Raw genomic sequence first — 21,831 nt, forward strand, 5'->3', positions numbered from 1 at the left:
TGATGACTTTGCAGAGCCCTGCCTCACTTAAATCCAATTAACTTGCACATCAAGACATCACCTTCCTGCTGTCACTGGTCCTGACAAAATCTAGAATAACAACAATAGTGTAATTCCAGGCAAATCTCTTTGACATTCTCTGGGGCTCATTTTCTGTCTCTACAAGAAAAAGATAGTAATCTATGTTCTTAGGAATGTATTAGGACAAATTAGATAATAGATTTTAAATTATCTGAGTTATTTGAAAGGAGAGTGTGCAGTAATACCAAATATGATGTAGCCAATTTTAATTTCAGATATTAGGATTCTCAGGCATCTGCTTCTGACAAAATGATTTGCATATTAACATGAGTTTTTAGTGTCCCATAGCCCTTTAATGACCATGAAGAACCTTTTTCACAAATTGATATCAGTCTGTTTACCTTTTTTTCTGGTATACTGGGGATCTAAACAGCAGGTTCCAATTTTGGTTATTTTTTATTTAGCAATTTCTAAAAAGATTATCCTTTGGAACTATATTTCTTGAGTAATGTTGAAATTGACATAGTCTTTCAAGATCCAGTGTCTTTGACATATATACATACATATATATGTATGTACCTTATCTTTCTTAGAGATAAAGCCATCTCTATGATTTTCTGGGAGCAGGAGGAGTTTGGATAATCCACAGATGATGCAAAAATGAATTTTAACAAGCTGCTTCAAGTTTATTTTCCACCAAATTAACTTACTTGAATTTCACTTCCTTTCTTTTCTACTTCCTATCCTCCTTAAGGAGTTTAAATGAGTAATAAAATAATGAAAAATCAGGCAGTAGATAGGAAGAGATACAAAGAAAAGTGAGTAATCTACAAACTTGATAATTAATTCTTGGTTAAATTGAAAGTTGATGAGGGCGGCTAAGTGGTACAGTGAGTAAAGCACCAGCCCTGGAGTCAGGAGGACCCAAGTTCGGTTCTGGCCTCAGACACTTAACACCCACACAAAAAAACTAGCCCTGTAACCTTGGGCAAGTTACTTAACCACAATTGCCCTCCAAAAGGCAAAAAAAAAAAAAAATTGAAAGTGGATTACATAGTGCCAAATATAGTATTCTGTACACAGTGACCACATTCCATACAAATTGGTGACCAGGTGACTCTAGAACAAACTTGAGATCTTTGATGAAAATGATTGACATTGGACCTACTTGTCTGACAGACATTTGAAATTCATAGCATAAAAACCCATTGTTCATAGATCTGGGGACATCAGGGAGGTAAATTAATACTAATCCTACTGTTCATTACTATGTCTTTGTCTAAGAGTCTCACTAGTACTCTTTAAACAGATTGCCCTTATTTAATACCTTAATTAGAAAGTAAATTTGCACTTTGAAGGGTCTTCATAAAACCACATTATTTATTTCCCACAGCAGGGAATAGACTTTAAAATGTGCTTTGGTTTCCTATAAAGTTGTTAAAAAAAAAAAAAGATTGACTAATTAGCCATCATTTCCAATTGAAAGGTTTTAAAATTTCAAAGAAAAAATGCATATATTAGGGATAAAATAAAACACTAAAATGACTAGCTTGTAAATCATCATTCTTAGCATACACTGGTTCATAGCAAAGTTCTATTGTTAACTGTTTTCTTGTCATCCTTCTGTAGTATGTTCTTTGGTCCTATTACCATTCTCCTTTTTTGTTGCTATTATTAGCCTGAAATTTTTATTAACACTGAAAATCACATTGAGTGCCTTACATACTGTTTATAACAACTTTTATTTAAGTAACAGTATTCCTCATCCTGTGAAGATTTAAGAAAATGTATCTCTGACTGCATAGATGCTGTATTCCATTTGTTTCATTAGCTTGTCAATGCTAAAGAAAATTGGAATTTTCTCCCTTAGCTAAAATTTTCAGGTGTCATTTGTGATACACTAGACAGCTATAGTCAATAAGTTACAAAAATGCTTATTGTAATAACAAATCAATAAAATAACAATAATTAATGAGTAGAAGCTGCTTCTGCATTCTGATTATCAATTGACTCAGTACAATAATTCTTTGTCCAAGTGTTTAAAAACAGTATGCTGTCATTTTTACTTTTTCCAAGTGGAAATAAATCATAATTATACAATAAGATAGCAATTTTTAGAACTATGTTCTTTTGTTTTCCAAGGGTTTAGTTCAAAATAATACAAATGAGATATATACCTGTGGCTAAATAAACATACCTCTCTTCCCATTTCTTATATTTTGCTCAAAGTAGCCACATTAAGTCACCTTTTTTTGGCCCCTCCCTGATACCAATTCCTGATGTAAGTAGACACTTGTATTTACTGAGCATGTGTTGTTTTTAAGAAGCCTGTTTTGTGTTCAGGAAACCATCAGTTTTATTAGATAAGTTTTAAAATGTTCTTATTGAATGACCTTTTTCCATGAAGTTGAGGTAATGCCTGAGATTCTTTCTTTCTACACCCACTGATCAGAACAAACTTTATAGGATTTCACTGTTTTCAACTTCTCAATTTTTTTAGAGCAGTTGTGCCCATGTAAACTTCATAGAATTTCACTATTTTCAGCATCTCAATTTTTTTGTTTTTTGGTATTTTGAGAGCATTTGTGCCAGTGTAACTATGTGGGGCCACTAGCAGGATGTTGTAAATAAATTTGATTATGAATGTTGGCCTTGATATTCGGTCCGGTGATTCCTTATCAGATTTTTGTTTCTATCCTCTTATCTATTTGTAAATACTTTATCTATCAAACCAAAGGAAAATATAACAATGAAATTTAACTTCCTTTCTCTCTTTGTTCTTTTATATACAGACAATGATGTACAACTTGGAAAATTAACCTATAATGCCTTGGAAACAGCCACTGGCAACTTCGTCCTCTTATATGAGTGGATACTTCAGTGGCAGGAAAAAATGGGCCAGTTCCTTACCAGCCAAGAAAGAGAGAAAATTGATAAATGCAAAAAACAGGTTGAAAATACTTTTTTTTGTCATTTTTAGACTAGTGGAACATTTTAATATGCTTCTATACTGACCAGATAAAAGGATGACCTACTGAAATGCTTTCTACAGCAGTAAGACAAGAAAATAAATGGAAGGAATTAGAATAGGCAATGAGGAAACAAAACTGTCACTCTTTGTAGACAATCTGATGGTATACTTAGAATCTAGAGAGTCAACTAAAAAAGCTAGTTGAAACAATTAACAACTTTAGCAAAGTTGCAGGATATAAAATAAACCCACATAAATAATCAGCATTTCTGTATATTACCAACAAAGTCCAGCAAGAAGAGATAAAAAGAGAAATTCCATTTAAAATAACTTCAGATAGTATGAAATACTTCAAAGTTTACTTGCCAAGGCAAACCCAGGAGCTATATGAACACAATTACAAAATACTTTTCACACAACAAAGTCAAATCTAAGCAGTTGGGGAGCTATTAATTGCTCATGGGTGGGCTGAGCCAATATGATAAAAATGACAGTTCTACCTAAATTTACTTATTCAGTGCCATCCCAATCAAACCACCAAAAAACAAGTTTATAAAACTAGAAAAAAAGTAACACCCACATTCATTTGGAAGAACAAAAGGTCTAACATGTCAAAGGAGTCAGTTTTAAAAAAATGAAGGAAGGCAGCCCAGTAATACCAGATTGCAAACTGTATTAAAAAGCATTAATCACGAAAAGAATCTGGTATTGGCTAAGAGGTGGATCAGTGGAATAGATTAGGTATACAATACTCATGCAGAAATCTAAGCTTTTGGGACAAGAACTCACTATTTGACAAAACTTGCTGGAAAAACTGGAAAGTAGTTGGCCAGAAACTAGGTTTAGATCAGCATCTCACATCCCCTATTAAGATAAAGTCAAAATTGGTATATGATTTAGACATAAAGGATGATATCATAAGCAAATTAGGGGAACATGGAAAATTTTACCTCTCAGCTCTATGGAAAAGAAAGGAATTTATGACCAAATAGGCGCCAGGGAGGATCATGGAAAATAAAATGGATAATTTTGATTACATTAAAAATTTTAAATTATACTAAATTAAAAACTTTTTACACAAACAAAACCAATATAGCAAAGATTAGAAAGAAGGAAGGCAGAAAATTAGGGGGAAATTTTATAGCAAGTTCCTCTGATAAAGGCCTCATTTCTCAAGTATATATAGAACTGAATGAAATTTATAACAATAAGAGCCATTTTCCAGTTGATAAATGGTCAAAGGATATGAACAGGAAGTTTTCAGAAGAAATCAAAGCTATCTGTAATCATACAAAAAAAATTCTCTAAATCACTATTGACTACAGAAATGCAAATGAAAACAACTCTGAGGTACCACTTCATGCCTGTCAGATTGACTAACATGACAGGAAAGGAAAATAACAAATGTTGGAGAGGATAGAGAAAAAATGGGACACTAATGCACTATCGATGGAGTTGTGAACTGATAGAAACATCCTGGAGAACAATTTAAAACTATGCCCAAAGGATTATAAAACCGTGCATACCCTTTGACCTGGCAATACCACTAGTATGTCTATATCCCAAAAAGATCAAAGAAAAAGGTAAAGGACCTATATGTACGAAAATATTTATAGCAGCTCTTTTTGTGGTGATAATTGGAAATTGAAGGGATGCCCATCTGTTGAGAATGGTTGAACAAGTTGTAGTTTATGACTAGTTCCTAGACACCTGGCCTACTCCTGCCCCTATGCTGAGATTTAGTCTCTGTTCTTCTCTTGGATTACTGAATATCATATAGAGATGTTAAATATTCGATACAAATAGTTCACTGTTAATGGAAAGAGAACTAGTCTTTTGAACATGAATGGGTCTGAATCCTGGCTCTACTTACTAACACTTCAGCTGCGTCATTTAACCTTCTTGAGCCTTAGCTTCTGCAAATGTAGAATAGAACTAATAATACTTATTCTACTACTTACTTCATAATATTGTTCTGGGAAAAGCACTTTGTAAGCCTTGAATTACCATATTCATGAGTTATCATAAGCATTCCTATCCACAATAAAGAAACATCAAATGAATTGCTCTCCCTAGCTACTTCTGTAATACAAAGAATAAGAGAGAATTTTTAAAAATTCCTTGAACTTTTAAAAAAATTTGAACCAACTTCTACATGTTTAATATCATTCTCCTACTAGTTGCATTCCTGCTTCAATCTCTTAAAGGGAGAACTTTAGCTTTTGAATGTCCACTATTAATCATTTACCCTCCCCTTTTCACACACTGACTTAATTCTTTTCCGCTACTCACTTCCTTAGGGGAAATGGATTCTATTTTCCCCAGATGTGTTCAATACTTTTTTTTTAAGAAAAGAAATGGGGGGCGGCTAGGCGATGCAGTGAATAGAGCACCAGCCCTGGAATCAAAAGGACCTGAGTTCAAATCTAGCCTCAAACCCTTAACACTTACTAGCCATGTGATCTTGGGCAAGTCACTTAACCCCAATTGCCCAGCCTTCCCCCCTCAAAAAAAAAAAAAAGAAAAGAAATGATTTGTTGTTTTCTACCCCTGCCCCGACTCCAAACTCATATGAAAACAGTCAGCTTTTTTAGCTTAAACTACTGTTTAGAGTTCTTGGGGAGGAAACAGCCAGTTTTCTCATCAATCTTCTAAGATACTGTTGGATAGACCCTTTCCCAGTTTCCATCTTCTCCTGCCTCCTCTCTGTACTCCAGTAATTCTGATGGCACCCAGCAGTACCCACTACTTTCCCCCATTTTGCTAGTGTGGCAGCTCTTCTCACCTCAGATCTTTTAGCATCTAAGAAGCACGGCACAGCTATAGTATAGACTTAGCACTGACCAATTTTAAGCTTTTATAGTCTGAATTTTGACTGTTCAAGAACGTATCTTTAATTTTAACATTGTTGCTAATTAACCAACAACCTGTCCATAATATTATTTCACTTAAAGTCATATTTTCAAAGAACTAATTAAAACTGTTAGATGGGGTTTGCCTACCTTTCCCTTGAAGTATAATGTCAAAATTGGTTTTTAGGACAAAGAAGAACTGGCAAGAATTTGTTGTACTGAACATAAGACATAGCATTACTTTTTCTTTTTCCTGATTGTTAATGTTACACCAGTAGACTAAACTTGACCCAAACTGCCTGTCTAAATTGTATCTAAAATGACTTGAAAATAAACTCAACAAATTTATTCATGAGATGAGGAAGAATTGAAAATGACTTGTTTAAAAAAAACTAAACTGTTAACTTCTACCTTTTTGTTTTTGTTTTTAATTGAGAAGGCAATTAAGGCAGTTAAATTGACGAAAATGATCTGGTGTAAAACTTTAATTCCAAAACCAAAAGTTTATAAAAGAGAAAGGATATGACTTTTTTTGTGACATTCAAATTTGAATAAATACATCAATCTATAAATTTTGCCTCTCTTGACAGAATGGGATATGAACTAAATGACTTAAGCTTTTCCCAGCTTCATCAATCTTATACCACCAATTCAGGGCTTATTCCTGGTTCTCACTTGAAAATTTATTTTCTAAACATTTTCCATCATGAAACAAAAATGGTAGTTAATTCTAACACACGATAAACTTTGTGTTTCTTTAACCAGATTCAAGGGGCAGAAGCAGAATTCAGCTCACTGGTGAAACTGAACCATCCAAATGTAGTACGCTATCTAGCTATGAACCTCAGAGAAAAAGGCGATTCTCTTGTTGTGGACATTTTAGTGGAACACGTCAGTGGTATTCCTCTCTCTACATATCTGAGCAAAGCAGTCCCACTTGCTGTTGATCAGCTGCGCAGTTATGCGTCCCAGCTCCTATCAGGCCTTGATTATTTGCATAGTAATTCCGTGGTGCACAAAGTCCTGAGTGCTTCAAATGTCTTGGTGGATACTGAGGGCAACATCAAGATTACAGACTACAGTATTTCTAAACGATTAGCAGACATTTGCAAGGAGGATGTTTTTGAGCAAACTCGAGTTCGTTTTAGTGATGATGCTCTGCCTAACAAAACTGGGAAGAAAGGTGATGTATGGCGCCTGGGCCTCCTATTGATTTCGCTCAGTCAGGGTCAAGAAAGTAAAGAGTATCCTGTCACCATCCCTCATGATTTGCCAGCTGACTTCCAAGACTTTCTAAAGAAGTAAGTACCATTGGTATTCTTTTTTATTGTCATTTTCAGCTGTATTGATATAGTACAGGTGGCATTGAGTATCTAATTTTGAAGATAAAAAATGTAAAATGTTTGGAGCACACTTTCCCTCTCCATGTGGTGTGTTTTCTGTCTACTGCTAGATTACCTGTCTTTTACATCAGCTTAACTCTTATATCCCCTGGTTCTCTTCAGGATTTACTGTAGTAATTTTCAGACTTTTGTGGATTCTGTTGCATGGTATCATAGACATTCAGGACTTATTATGGTCAAATACCAAGGGCCTCCCTAGACAGAATTCCTGAGGATTGCCACAGTCTTCTCTCTTGCCTTCACTAAGGAACTAAAGGTAGGCAGTCCGGATTGGAATTCTTACAGAGTCAGTCAGTCAACACACATTTTTTTTTAAGCAATTGGGGGTAAGTAACTTGCTCAAGGTTACACAGCCAGGTGTTTCTGGGTGGGTGCTAAGTGTCTGAGCCCGGATTCGATCCCCAGGTCATCCCGACACTGGAGCCGGTGCTCTTACTCACTGCGCTACCAGGCCGCCCCTAACAAACAGTTTTTAACCATTTAATCTGTGCCAAGCACTGTGGATACAAAGAAGGATACAAACAGTCTATATGCCTTCAAGGCTCTCCCATTCTAATGGGAAAGACAACATAGAGAGATAGATAGCTGTCCATAAGTGATACTACAGAGTAACTAGAAAATAAGTTCAGGGAGGAGCAGCACTAGTAGTGGAGAGGAACTAGAAAAGGCCCCCTGCCAAAAGGAGGGATTTGAGCCAAATCTTGAAGAAATCTTAGGGAGCTAAAAGGCAGAGGTAAGGAGGAGCATTTTTAACATGGAGCACAGCCAGTACAAGGGCATAGAGTTGAGAAAGGGATTGTTTTGTACAAGGAATAGAAAGGAGACCAGTGTTGCTAGATCATAAAGTACATGGAAGGGGAGTAAAAGTGTAGAGACTGGAAAGGTAGAAAAGGGTCATGTTGTGAAGAGCTTTCACTGCCAAACAGAGGATTTTATATTTGATTCTGGAGGTTATAGAGAATCACTGGAGTTAATTGAATAGAATAACATGGTCAGACTTACAGTTTAGGAAAATCATTTTGGCAGCTTAGTGGAGTAAGGAGAGACTTGAGCCAGCAAGACCAACGAAAAGGCCATTGGAATAGTCAAGGTGAGAGGTTGTAAAGGCCTACACAAGGATGGCGATTTTGTGAGTGGAAAGAAGGGAAAATGTATGAAAGATGTGGTAAAAATATAAACAATAAGATTAGATATATAGGGTTAGTATGAGAGGGACATTGGGGAAGTGCAAGGTTATGATTCAGGATGATGACCAGGATAGTGTGTCCTAAAAGGTAATTGGAAAATTGAAAAATAAGAGGTCGGGGAGTAAAGATAATGAGTCCTCTGTTTTGGATATATTTTATTTGAGATTTCTATGGGACCTCCATTTCAAAATTATAAAAGGCAGTTGGTGATATGGGATGGAGCTCAGGAGAGAGATTAGGACTGGATGCATAGATCTGGAAATCATTTACAGTTAGTGGTCATGCCATTGATGAAAATATAGCAAGAGAGACTGAGAAGGGGTGGTCAGATAGGAGGAGAAAGAGGAGAGAAGAGTGTAATGAAAACCTAAAAAGAAGAGAGTATCCAGTAGAAGATCTTGATCAGCAGCATTAAAAGCTAAAGAGAGGGAAAAAAGGATGAAGATTAAGAAAATACCCTTGTAGTTATCAATCAGGAAATCATTAGTAACTTTGAAAAGGGCAATTTCAGTTGAATGATGAGGTCAGATTCCAGATAACTTAGGATTTAGGAGCAAGAAAGAGGAGGGAAAGTAGAAGTACCTAATGTAGCTGACTTCCTCAAAGAGTTTAGCTGAGAAAGAGTAGAGATATAACAAACAATACTAGCCAGGATAATAGGATCAAGTGAGGTTTTTTTTAAAGACTGAGGAAACCTGGGTGTGTTTATAGCCAGCAGGAAAGGAGCCAGTTGATAAGAGGAGATAGATGATTAGAGAGAGTGGGAATGATAGTGGAACTAATCTGCTAGGAGTTGGAATTAAGGGTGTATTTGCTTGTCTCATCTTGTGGAAAAGATGGAAGAGTATCTTCCATCCTTTGCTAGAGAAGTGAAGGACTAAAGGTTCAGAATTACACGTGAATTCTTGGATGTAGCCAGTGTGATTTGTTTTACTTGACTTCACATATTTATTATAAATGAGGTTAGTAATAGACATGGTGAAAATTTTGGTTAAAAATTGTCATTTAAATTAACTGTAAATGATTACCAACAAGTTTAGAGGTCTGTATTCATGTTTAGAGTACCGAATGCCCCATTTTAGAAAATACATTGACAAATAAAAGCTTGTATAGAAAACAGAAATCTGGAGCCCATGCTGTAATGATAAGCATGAGGAAGCTTAGGTGAACTAATACAGAATGAAATAACAAATCAGCAAACATTTTTAAGAGTGTCTGCCAAACACTGTAAGCAAAACCAGAAAAACAATAAACAACAAAAAGAACGAAAAAACAAAATTGAATGTTGTGTGATCCTAATAATCAAGCTTGATCCTGAAAAGAATAAGAAAATGTACCTCCCTCCCTTAATTGTAGTGGTGAGAGTCTATTGGTGTGGAATGTTGCATATATTTTCAGACTTTTTCCCTCATGTCTAATCTTTGGTAGAAGAGATAGCTCGTTGGATATAGAAAGTGGACAAATATGTATGGTGTCCTGAAGGCTACCAAAGTACAAAACTTTTGAGAAACTCTGTGTTTGGAAATGAATGTGAAATTTAACAACCAATCAATAAAATAAGACAATTTTATATTTGTTGTTACTGAATGAAGTGATTTATTTGTGGATTTCTTTTTACCTCTGAAGAATGACAATTTTGTTTTGCTTTGTTGTTGCCTTTTGTTTTTATACTGCAATCATTACCCTCATTATTCCCTATTTTTCTTTTCCTTCCCTTTCCCATAAGTCTAATCTTGTGACAAAAAAAAAATAAGCAATACCTACCAACACATCATCTATGTTTGACAGCATATGCAACACCCATACCCCTCCCTCCTTCCCCCTAGAACAAAGTGGCAGATGCTTTTCCTTGAGTCTTCTTCAGGCTAAGCTTAATCACTGTAATTTCAAGACTTTCTACCTTCTTTTTTTTTCTTATATTCTTGGAGTCATGTATATAATTTTCCTTGTGCTGCTTACTTCATTTTATGTAAGAATGGCAATTGTTATGAAGATTTTATTTTGGGAACTTATGTATCTAAAGTTCTGTATATGTTCAGAGAGAACATATCTCCTTATTCATTGGTAGAGACTTTAGTGGTACGTTTTCTGTAATGGGTGTCCATTCTGGTTTGATGCAGACAATAACATTATGTGATTAACTTGTTTCTTAAAGGTTATATTGATTGCAGGCTTCTAGCAGGTCCTGTCTATTCGGAAAGACTTTGAGTACAGAGCCAGCAATGGATTCTGGTTTTGTAGTACAGGAACTAGCCTATTAATAGGTCAAAGAGGAACATCTTCTCAGGTGCGACCACTGAGTAAAGAGGTTTTTTTTTTTTAGCCACAGCAGTTCATAAAGACCATTATACTAAGGGATTCCAGTTAGTGAAGGGAGTAACCACACCAAAAAAAATCATGGATCTTTAACATCAAAATAGTTAATTAAAAAAAAAAAACCTCCATGGGAGCTCTGGCCTTAGTAGACAACCAGCTTATTTAAAGGTTTCTAAATCTTTTATACTTTCAGATCAAGGCTAGCCATATCTAGGCAAGTATTACTTTACCAATTTCAGCCACATTGCACCATATACGTTACTGAATTGTTGGGGCACATTATGAATTCAAGCAGGGTCTCAATTAGCAACATGATCTATAAAAGATGGGTACATTCCAGGAAGCATTATAAAATTTTGTCTTCCCCAAAGATTGTAAGCCCCTTGAGGACAGGGACTATGTCATTTAGTTCTTTTGCTTCCCACCACATTCAGCACAGTGTTAGGCACATAGTAGGTACTGAGTAAATACATACTAAACTGCTTTGTTAAATGTAAAATCCTTGAGGCAAAGATTATTTTTTGGATTGCCTTTGTATCTCCAGAGCCTTCCATATTATTTTATATGTAGTAATTACTTTTAAAATGTTTAGTGGATTGCATGTTATACTTGATGAGTCAGTGATATGAACATTTTTTGATGCATGGCTCTCCCTCCTTTACCTTAGGTAGTTATAAGTGTCTTAACTAAGTATTTGTTCTTTTTTGGTATTTAAATATTCTTTATTCCCTGTCCCCTAAGGTGTGTGTGTTTAGATGACAAGGAAAGATGGAGTCCTCAGCAGTTGTTGAAACACAAATTCATAAAGCCTCCTCAGCTCAAAGTGCCTTTGATAGAAGAGAGTCCTGAAGGTAATCCTTTTCCATTTGATCCCTCATTTTAGCAGGCAAATATTTGGGCATCAGAATCCTACAACTTGAAGGACCTTTTTATTGATCTCTACTTTAAGCATATTATCACATGCATCAAGCACCAATATGTGTAAGACACTATGCTGGTGTGCTGAGGCTACAAAGAAAAATAGACCTTGCTTTCAAGGAGCTGATATTATTCATGAAATAAACATTTGCACAGAAAAATAAATACTCAGTAAGTTGAGGAGGAATAGAACAATGAGAGCTAGGAGCTGGGTGAGGAGATTAGAAAAGGCTTTGTTTAGGGAGTGACCCCCCAGCTGAGTCTGGAAATGCTAGTCCTGACTTCTAAGAGGCAAAAATGATAAGGAAGAACCTTCTAGGCATGGAGGACAGCTTTGGCAAAGGCATAGAGATGGATGATACAATATTCACTCATTTTGGGAAACAGCTGGTTGGTCAGTTTGACTAGAATGCTAATTCCATTAAGGGGAACTAATATGAAATAAGTCCTGCAGGGCTGGTGGAAGACAGATTGTAGAGGGCTTCAAATGCTAGACTAAGAAGTTGTATTTCATGCTATATTGTAGTGAGCCATTGGAGAATTTCAGTCAGGGGAGTGCTGTTGTCAGACCTGTATAGAAGATTCTTTTTTTTTTCTTTTAAATTTATTTTTAGTTTACAACATTCAGTTCCACAAGTTTTTGTGTTAAAATTTTCTCCCCCTCTGTCTCCTCCCACCTCCCCCCCAAGATGGCTTGTAATCCAGTAAAGGTTCTACATTTAACTTCACATTAAACATATTTTCACAATAGTCAAGTTGTAAAGAAAAATTATATCAATGGAATTAACCACGAGAAAGAAAAAACAAAACAAAAGAGAGAGAGCAAATAGTTTGCTTCAGTCTGCATTTAGACTCTGTAATTCTTTCTCTGGATGTGGATAGCCTTTCCCATCATGAGCCTTTTGGAGTTGTCTTGGAGCCTTGCATTGCTGAGAAGAGCCAAGTCTATCAAAGTTAGTCATCACAGATACAATATGTTTGTAATTGTGTATGATGTTCTCCTGGTTCTACTTCCCTCTCTAAGCATCAGTTTATATAAGTCTCAAACTATGAAGTTTGTCTTCTCCTCATTTCTTATAGCACAATAGTATTCCATTACATTCATATACTACAATTTTTTAGCATTATCCGATTGATAGGCATCCCCTTGATTTCCAATTCTTTGCTAGCACAAAAAGAGCTACTAGAAATATTTTTGTACATGAGAGTCCTTTTTCCATTTTTATGATCTTTTTGGGATACAGCCCTAGGAGTGTTATTGTTGGGTCAAAGGGTATGCACTTTTTTATAGCCCTTTGGGCATAAGTTCCAAATTGCTCTCTAGAATGGTTGGATCAGTTCACAATTCCACCAACAATGCATTAGTGTCCCAATTTTCCCACATCTTCTCCAGCATTTATAATTTTCCTTTTTTGTCATGTTAGTAAATCAGACAGGTGAGATGTGCCTAAAAGTTGTTTTGTTTTGCATTTCTTTAATCAATAGTGATTTAGAGCATTTTTTTCATATGACTACATATATCTTTAATTTCTTCCTCTGAAAATTGGTAGGTGGTTCTTTTTAAGGAATAGTTTGGTCCCTTTAAGGTCCCTTCCAACTCTGAACTTCTGTGTCTGTGAAAGATCTCTATTAGTAGACGTTCTTCAGTCTCAATATCTAACCAAGTTCCTCCTACAATTTAAGGCAGTTTCCTATTGTCCTGTCTTCCATGGAATCAGAGAACAGTTGATCCCAGTCCTCCATGCTCAGTAGGCATAAGTGAGAGCTTCATGAGTGGAGCAGATGGGTGTATTGCACCTTAAACCATTGATGGATTCTGTAAAGCACAGTTCTGGATCAGACTCTATTAGAACTGTTTTATGAGTGTGAAAGCTATTCCTGAGCAGCCAAAGTTCAGACAGTAAAAGCTTTAATGAATCTTTACAGGGAGCTGGATTTATTTTAAAGAGTTGGCATGCAAAGTGGGGAGGAATAAAGCAGGGGCTTGGTGTGCTTGCCTGGAGTGGGGCAGGATGGCCCAAGGCAGGTCCTGGAGTGGTTGCTGCCTGCTTCCAGCAGAAGTTAGGGGCCACAAAGGGAATGGCAAAGCCAGGTAGCTTTCCAGCCTCACACCTTTGGGGGCATGTATGTATAAAGCATGTACTAATATATAAGATGTGTAAGATATTGCATAAATATACACAAACCCAGAAGAGATATGCAGCAACCATAAGAATGTTATCTGGTAAAGAAATTGATATCATTAAGCCAATTTGTTTCTGTGTCAGGAATCTCTGTCCTTTTTTTTATAAAGAACTACTTTAAATCCCAGTGTAGCCTTAACATTGGTGGGGTAGAGTATTTTATCAGTAAAGGCCCTAAGCACGGAAGGGATGGGCAGAGCCTGGCAACAGTAAGTCAATTAAAAAGAACAACATGAAACTATGAGAATATGTATTATATGAAGTGATGTAGAATGAAGAACACATGGGAACAATAATCACATTGACTATGACTATACAAAACCACTTTCTATCCTTCCTTTAATAATGTAGGTTGGGCTACATGACCATGTGACAGAGCTTTTGCTGTGTCTTATTGGCCCAGAAAGCTAAGGTTTGAGCTGTAACTCAATTGATGCAGCTTCCTGGTAACCTCTGACTGAATTGATGTTGTTTCCTAGTTATCTAAGGTTATATGAAAGCTAACTCACCTGAAGTCAGGGCCCTTCAAGCTTTGTGGATTTCCCAAATCTGCAAATTGCTATGTCCTTTCCTGTCCGACAGCTGCTACATTTCCATAAAGAGAGGAGGGAGGCCATTTCTAAGCTAAGTGCTGGAATATCCTTGTTGAATACCTTTTTTATGCCATGTCTTAACCTTTTGTTAAGTGTTAAAAAAACAACAACAGTAAATCACTTAATAAAATAGAAAAGGGGAATCCAACAAACCACAGAAGAGAAATGAGGGATACTGGGGAGAGGAAGTTGCTAGCAACAACAAGTTTTGAAATCTGTAGGTAAAACTTGAAAATGTACCAATATATCTTAATCTGTTAACTAGAAATGCTTATCCTAGTGTTTAGGCCATTTGCTTTGTTAGGCCATTGGATATTGTTGTAACCTTTCTGTAGTTTGAATATCTTCCTTAAATCTCTTTGTTTTGTCTCAGATTCTGGAGGGCTAGATTATGCTGAGACTGTTATTCCCAGCAACCAGCTACCCAGTGCATCATTCTTCACTGAAAGACAAAGGCAGTTTTCCCGATATTTCAATGAGTTTGAAGAATTACATTTACTTGGTAAAGGAGCTTTTGGAGCTGTTATCAAGGTATGGTATACAGTTTTTCTCATTTGCATTTCTGATTTCTTCTTTCCTATTCCCTTTTCTGAAATACATTGTCATTATTTCAATAATAGTACTTATTTTCCTTCTAAAAACCTCTTATAGGTTTGTCTTTGCTGTTACTATTAGTTGAAGTAGTAATCATCTGCACCTTCCCGACATTAAGGACTTTTACTTGAAATGACAATGTGCACATTAGGAGAATTTCACTCCTCTCCTTGAGTTTAATGCACTAACATTAACATGAAATACATATTATTCTAACAGCCCATCAAGTGAAGTCAAGACTTCTAAGCAGAGGGCATTTTACTGTACTTTTGTTCAGAAAGAAAATGTTCGGTCTTTCTTTTGGATTTGTTGTAGATAAAAGGGTGCCCAAGTTAGAACAAAGGTGGAACCCAACTGGGAAGTGACCAGAGAAAAGAGGAAAAGAGACCAGAGATGGTTTTGATGGCTTATATTTTCCATCTTTTACAGAGAAGGAAATAAATGATGTATTATTAAGATGTAGTTGTTCTTGGGTCTTCCTTTTTGTTCTTTATTCCTATTTATTTGGATGATTTCCTTTATCATTTTCTAGAATATTCTAACCTTAGAAAATAATCTAAATTGTTTATATAATTAAGAAACAATTTGAACTTATTAGGAAGTAAAAATATGTATTCTATAAATATATTTGATGTATCTGTATGTTTGTGAATACATATGTGTGTGTGTGTGTGTGTTCTTCATAAAAAAGATAGTATCAATAAATGGTCCACAACAGGGCATGTTATTGGGGTCGTGCAGATACTACAATGGAAGGCCCTTAGGATTTTACCATTAACTGAAGTTAACTTATTTTTTCATTAAAACTACTTAGGACATGAACTCTTGCTGTATAAGACAGAGAAACCTATCTCTGTGATCCTTTTAGGTGCATGTGTTATGGTAGTTGAGCTCTCGGTTATGACACATTACTGTCCATAAATCTTCCATCGAACAGCTCGAGGGAACAATAGCAGCAACAGTGCATTTTGAAAAAGTCTCATAAAACAACAAACTTTGAAAGAAGCCTCATAAAACATCAAGTTAGATTTTACTAACTTTAGACTTTAGCTAAGCATGATAAGCCTAGAGGGAAAAGTAAAATCAGTTCTCCCAAATGTCACATTAATAGAAAATAAAAAGCTTTAGGAGTGCAAGGGAATAAAATTTACTTCAGAAATGGTTTCTTTACAAAATTAGAAAGCATGGTTTCATTGAAAAGAGAATTTAGAAAGCACTTGTTAAAATGTCAGTCTTGAGCTTTCTCTGGTTGTTCTGGCTAACAGAATGAACCTACCCTCAATCTGGAATTAAGGGGGAAAAATATCAGAAGTTTTTCTGAAATGATAAGCAAATAACTTAGGAATTAACTCTTAGGTAATGTAACCTTATATTCCAAACAAAAAATTCATTGTACTTTCTGTGGGCTTCAGGTGGTAGGTTTCCTGTGTGCTTGCTGTTTTTTTTATTTATAAGCACATTTCCTGTGCTTATAATAACCTTTCTCAGCTATTGAATTCACTCTCATCCTTTAAATCTCAACTGAAATGCCATCTCATCCATGAAACCCTTCTCAGTGAGAGAAGAAGCAGGGTAGAGTAGAGAGTGCTAGATTTGTAAGAGGACCTGAGTTCCAAACCTGGCTCTGCTGTTTACTACCTGTGTGTCCTTGAGCAAACTATAACCTCTCTGAATCAGTTTTCTCATCTATAAAAAGAAGGGATTGCAGCAATACCACTTTTAGGGTTATGTCCCAAAGAGATTAGAGAAGTGGGAGGAGGACCCATATGTACAAAAATATTTATAGCAGCTCTTTTTGTGGTGGCAAAGAATTATAGGGATGCCCATCAATTGGGGAATGGCTAAACAAGTTGTGGTATATGAATGTAATCAAATACTACTGTGCTATAAGAAATGAGGAGCAGATGGACTTCATAATAACCTGGAGAGACTTGTATAAACTGATGCTGAGCGAGAAGAGCACAACCAGGAGAAATCTGTACACAATCACAGACACAACATATGTGTGACAACTAACTACAATAGACTGGGCTCCTCTCAGCGATGTAAGGTTATAAGACAACTCCAAAAGACTCACTATCAAAAGAGATACCCACATCCAGAGAAAGAGCTGTGGAGGCTGAATGCAGATTGAAACAAACCACTTGCTGTGTTTCTTTTCCTTGTTTTGTTTTGTTTCTTCTTTCCCACTGATCATTCCATCAGTTATAATCCTTCTTTACAGCCTGGAAAAAAAAAAAAAAAGGAAGGGGTTGGACTGGGGTACCTTCCAGTTCTAAATCAGTGATCAAGTAATTAATTGCCCCATCAGTCATGACGTCTCTCCTTGGCCTTCAGATAGCACTGTTCTGTACTTTTCTAATGCACTTGTCATGTGCTATAACAATCTTTGATTAGACCTTTTCCCCTTGTTAGTAAGATCCATGAGGGCCAGGACCATTTTAGTGCGATTTAAAACATTTTGTTTTCATCTGAAAGTTTTACATATGCAACCTTTAAGTGTAGACTTGGTTTGCAGTTAGAATTGTAGTGTAGGGTTGCGGGTCCACTCAGGTGGTACTGTATTAAAGTAACCGTGTCATGTGGCAAACATGGCATGCAGAATGGGCACAGAAGAGCCTTGTGGTGCTCTTATTCTAATAGGTGCAGAACAAGCTCGATGGCTGTTGCTATGCTGTGAAGCGGATCTCTATCAATCCTGCCAGCAAGCAATTTAGACGGATTAAAGGGGAAGTGACCTTGCTTTCTCGACTGAATCATGAGAATATTGTGAGGTACTACAATGCCTGGATAGAAAAACATGAGATGCCCTCTCCTGACTGCCTATCATCAGATGTAAGTGAAGAGAGTCCAGCGCCTAAAAAGGGGCAACAGAATGGAAAAAATGGCCTTGAATTGACAGATGATGTGGAAACCAATGCTCCTCCTCCGATCCTGACCAGCTCAGTGGAGTGGAGCACATCCTCCAGTGCCAAGTTCACTGGAACCAATCAGGAGTCAAGTGATGATGATGAAGACGATGATGATCTGGATGGAGTGTTCTCACAGTCATTCTTGTAAGTCGACTCAATAAATGTTATTTAATTTGGGAAACCAAAAAATCTTTAAAAGGAAATGCCCTAGCCAATCAAACCTATTCATAGTATTTTTAAAAGATTTGGCACATACATTTATCTGTTTTACAACCTTAGTTGCAAGGCTATTGAAAACATGATTTAGTTTTTAATTAGAATATACATAAAACTTGTCAAACAAACCCTTAATTTTAAATCACGTCCAATTAAAGCTTTAAGATTTTTCATTGTACTTAAAGGATTTCCACACTTGAGGCTATTGTAGATTGTATGGGAAAGCTGGATGTGGTGATGCACACCTGTAATTCCTGCTCTTGGCAGAGGTTAAGGCTGATGAATCATCAGCATTGGGTCAGACCTCATCAGGGATTTCCAGCTCAGGCAAGATAGAGAAACTTAGTCTCAAAAAAAAAAGTAAGGAAAGGGGAAGTAAATTCCAGAGTATAAAAGCTTCCCATCTTATTTCACTGGCCAGATTATTCTGTTGGGCATTAATACTTGTTCATCTAGTATATTATGTAATATATACTTTCTAGTATGCTAGCTTCTTAGTAGCAGAGTCCAGATAATTTGTAGTCCTGAGGTAAGCTCTATTGAAGATTCTGAAATTAGGTAGCAAACTAATTAATGTGGTTGTAAACAAAAGTCCATAGATCAGAAAGTGTAATTTGACAACTGAATAAACTTAATCTGATTTTAATTCTATATATCTTAAGTTTTGTTGTAGCCCTTACTAGGAGATGGCCTATGAAAAATAATTTAAATAATTTCTAAATTAAGTTATTTTCATGAGAGACCTAAGAATTAGCTTAATGTGCTACTACCTAAGTTGAATTTATAACTCTGAGTGCTATTTATTGATAAATTTCACTGTGTAATGAATACCTTTTTTTTTTTTTGAGATTTGTCCAGATTCGTTGATTTTGGAAATTTAAAGAAACTGCATTTTCTTTTCTTTTCACTTTTTTTTTTTCATTTTTTAAAGACCAGCTACAGATTCTGAAAGTGATATTGTTTTTGACAACGAAGATGAAAACAGTAAGAGGCCGAGTCAGGTAAATAAATACTTAATTGCATTACTTGATTAACTAGCTAGAATATGATAAGAGAGAGTTTAAAAGCATACAACTTGATTCCAGTTGCAAACACTTAATTCAGCCTTTAATTCCAGATACCTTCCTCTTAAAAGCAGGAGAAATCTTCTCAAAAATGTTTCCCCACAGTGACATTTTTGATTTATAAGCTACCTTGATACATCTGGATAGTACTAAGTTGACTAACTAAAGAACATCTATGTGAGATAAGGAACCTTTTAAGCAAAACATTCCTTGATGACCCATGGGATTAATACAAAGTATCTAATGTTATTAATAGAGAGTAATAGAATGGAAAGAACACTGGATGTAGTGGCAGATGAAAATTGGGCCCAAATCCTACCTCCTGATATGGTGACCCCAGACAAGTCACTTAACCTCCCTAAGCCACCATTTCCTTTTCTGTAGAGACAGTAATATCTGTTGTGCATACTTAATAGTGCTGCTTTAAGGATTAAATGAGATAGAGCAGGTAAAGTGTTTGCAAACCTTAGAGTCTCTTATAAATGTCAATTATTAACATTGTAAGTCTGAATTTATCCATATAAGAAATTTCCTTTTTTCAGGGGAGAGAAATTAATTAGGGTGTCACATGGTCTTTAGATGATTTGCTGACCAAAATAAAACTAATTACTTTGTGGTGCATTGGGAGTGGGAAAAGGATGTAAGCTGTGGAGGTAGAATGAGAAGAGCCACAGCATACATGGGCAGCACCTACTCCTTACATTTTGCTTGGTCTCCAATTCTGATTCATTTTTCATAGACCATCCCTGAGACCTCTACCCTCAATGAATTTCTTGTCTGGACCTATTGCTTATCTGCCTAAATGGTTATCAGCTGTTTAGGCACCCATTAGAGTGGCATTGCATCCTCTACTGAATTCTAGAGATAGATAGTGTTCAGATGTGGGCTAGATATGATGACTTTATTACTAGGAGTGAAAATAACCCCTGGAGTCATACTGGATGTAGATAACAAATGTATATATATAGACTCTATTAAGTAGTTGGAATTGATTTGAAAGAAGTAGAAATGTACAAATTGTTTGTAGTGTTTCCCTGATCTTGTAGAACCATCCCAAACCTGTCATATTTATAAATTTGACTGTCTGTGCAAAGAAAAGAATATTGCTATAAATGATCCAAATAGAATGCAGAAATTATCTATACCTTATTTTAGAATGCTTTAAATTCCAGTGTGGCAATATGGCTAGAGAGTTAGCCTCAAGCTTGTAAGACCTGGGTGCAGTCCCCACCTCTGACACATGCTGGCTCTGTGACCCTGGGCAAATCCCTGAACCTTTCAGTACTCTCAGTAGCCCTCTAATACTATCAATTGCAGAGGAGAATGTCAGCCTACATTGGTAGAGGAAGTAGGCTCATATAAGATTCCCTATACCAGTGAAATCCCAGATCTATAATCTCAGATTCTCATCCTTAAAGAGGTTCATTAGAGGTCTCCAGGAAAGACTAAGTAACTACTTTTCAATATGTTGTGAAGCAGGTGATTTTCAGGGGCACATCAGGTTAGATGGCCTTTGAATTTCCTTTAATCTCTAAAATTCTCTTGCTCTGTGAAGTGATGATTTAGACTAGAACTATCAAAATTAAAATTTCTGAGTACCTCCTCCACCCAGATAAAATTGTAATTCAGAAATATAACAAATAAAAATATATTATAACAATGTTAATTTGTAGTATTCTAAGTCAATATGTAGCTTGCATAGATCTGTTTCTGTTTGAGTTTGACACCAGTGGTTTAGATAACACATTTACATTCTGTTTTGCTCAGATTGTATTAAAATTTTTCATTAATTTTTTAAAATTATACTCTTAAGATATTTATTAGTCATGAAAAAATTTTGATGGCAGTAAAAGGAACAGATCTGGTTGCTTTTTAGGAAAATATGGAAAAACAGTACTGTAATATAGTACAGCATAATCACTAACATGTCAACTAAACTACTCATTCTAGAGAACAGTGCAGGTTATACTGATTGCTTAAAAATCTGTTCACATTCATATTTTACTATATTAGATCTAGAGAGATCCACACATATTTTATTCTAAAATTAGCACTGGTACTTTATAAGAACTTTTAAAAACTGAAATATTAACATTTTATTCTGTATCAACTTTACTCTTTGGTTGTGAGAAGATATTTTGGTGGTGATAGGTGTCTTAGTGACTCCCTGTTACCTCTAGGATCAAATGTAAATAACATCCTCTATTTGGTGTTTAAAACCCTTTGAAACCTTACCCCAACCTGCTTTCCTTTTGCCCTTCACTACCCTACACACCCTATAGAGCAACCAAACTGGCCTTATTATTCTTCTGTATATGACACTCCATCTCCTATTTCCATACCTGGAATACATTCCAAACTATCTTATATATATTTTGTATGTATTTCATAGTTCCCTTTATGTGTACATGTTGTCTACCCTCACCCTCTTTCCACATACTGATAGAATGTAAGCTTCTTCAGGGCAGGACTGTTTTACCCTCTGTCTTTGGATGCTTAGCACAGTGCCCTACATATACAGGTATGTCTAGTAAGCAGGGAGGGGGATACTTGGCAATGATATTCTGGTTTAGTATCAATTAACTCCTTATGTTCTGGTTT

General features: G+C 35.9%; 1 protein-coding gene across 3 annotated transcripts in view; it reads left to right on the forward strand.

Moving 5' to 3' along the window:
• EIF2AK4 (eukaryotic translation initiation factor 2 alpha kinase 4) overlaps positions 1–21,831 on the forward strand; it is a 111,518-nt gene that overhangs the window by 41,210 nt on the left and 48,477 nt on the right. For all 3 annotated transcript variants that reach the window (XM_069105722.1, XM_069105724.1, XM_069105723.1), the window contains exons 8-13: positions 2,814–2,971; positions 6,610–7,145; positions 11,492–11,601; positions 14,818–14,975; positions 17,682–18,094; positions 19,098–19,167. In XM_069105722.1, coding sequence (XP_068961823.1) covers positions 2,814–2,971; positions 6,610–7,145; positions 11,492–11,601; positions 14,818–14,975; positions 17,682–18,094; positions 19,098–19,167 — 1,445 coding nt within the window. The remainder of the gene's footprint in view (positions 1–2,813; positions 2,972–6,609; positions 7,146–11,491; positions 11,602–14,817; positions 14,976–17,681; positions 18,095–19,097; positions 19,168–21,831) is intronic.

The sequence above is a fragment of the Petaurus breviceps genome, unplaced genomic scaffold, assembly GCF_028583685.1.
Source record: "Petaurus breviceps papuanus isolate PSGF00001 unplaced genomic scaffold, PetGlider_PUasm1.0 77, whole genome shotgun sequence".
Taxonomy (NCBI): domain Eukaryota; kingdom Metazoa; phylum Chordata; class Mammalia; order Diprotodontia; family Petauridae; genus Petaurus; species Petaurus breviceps.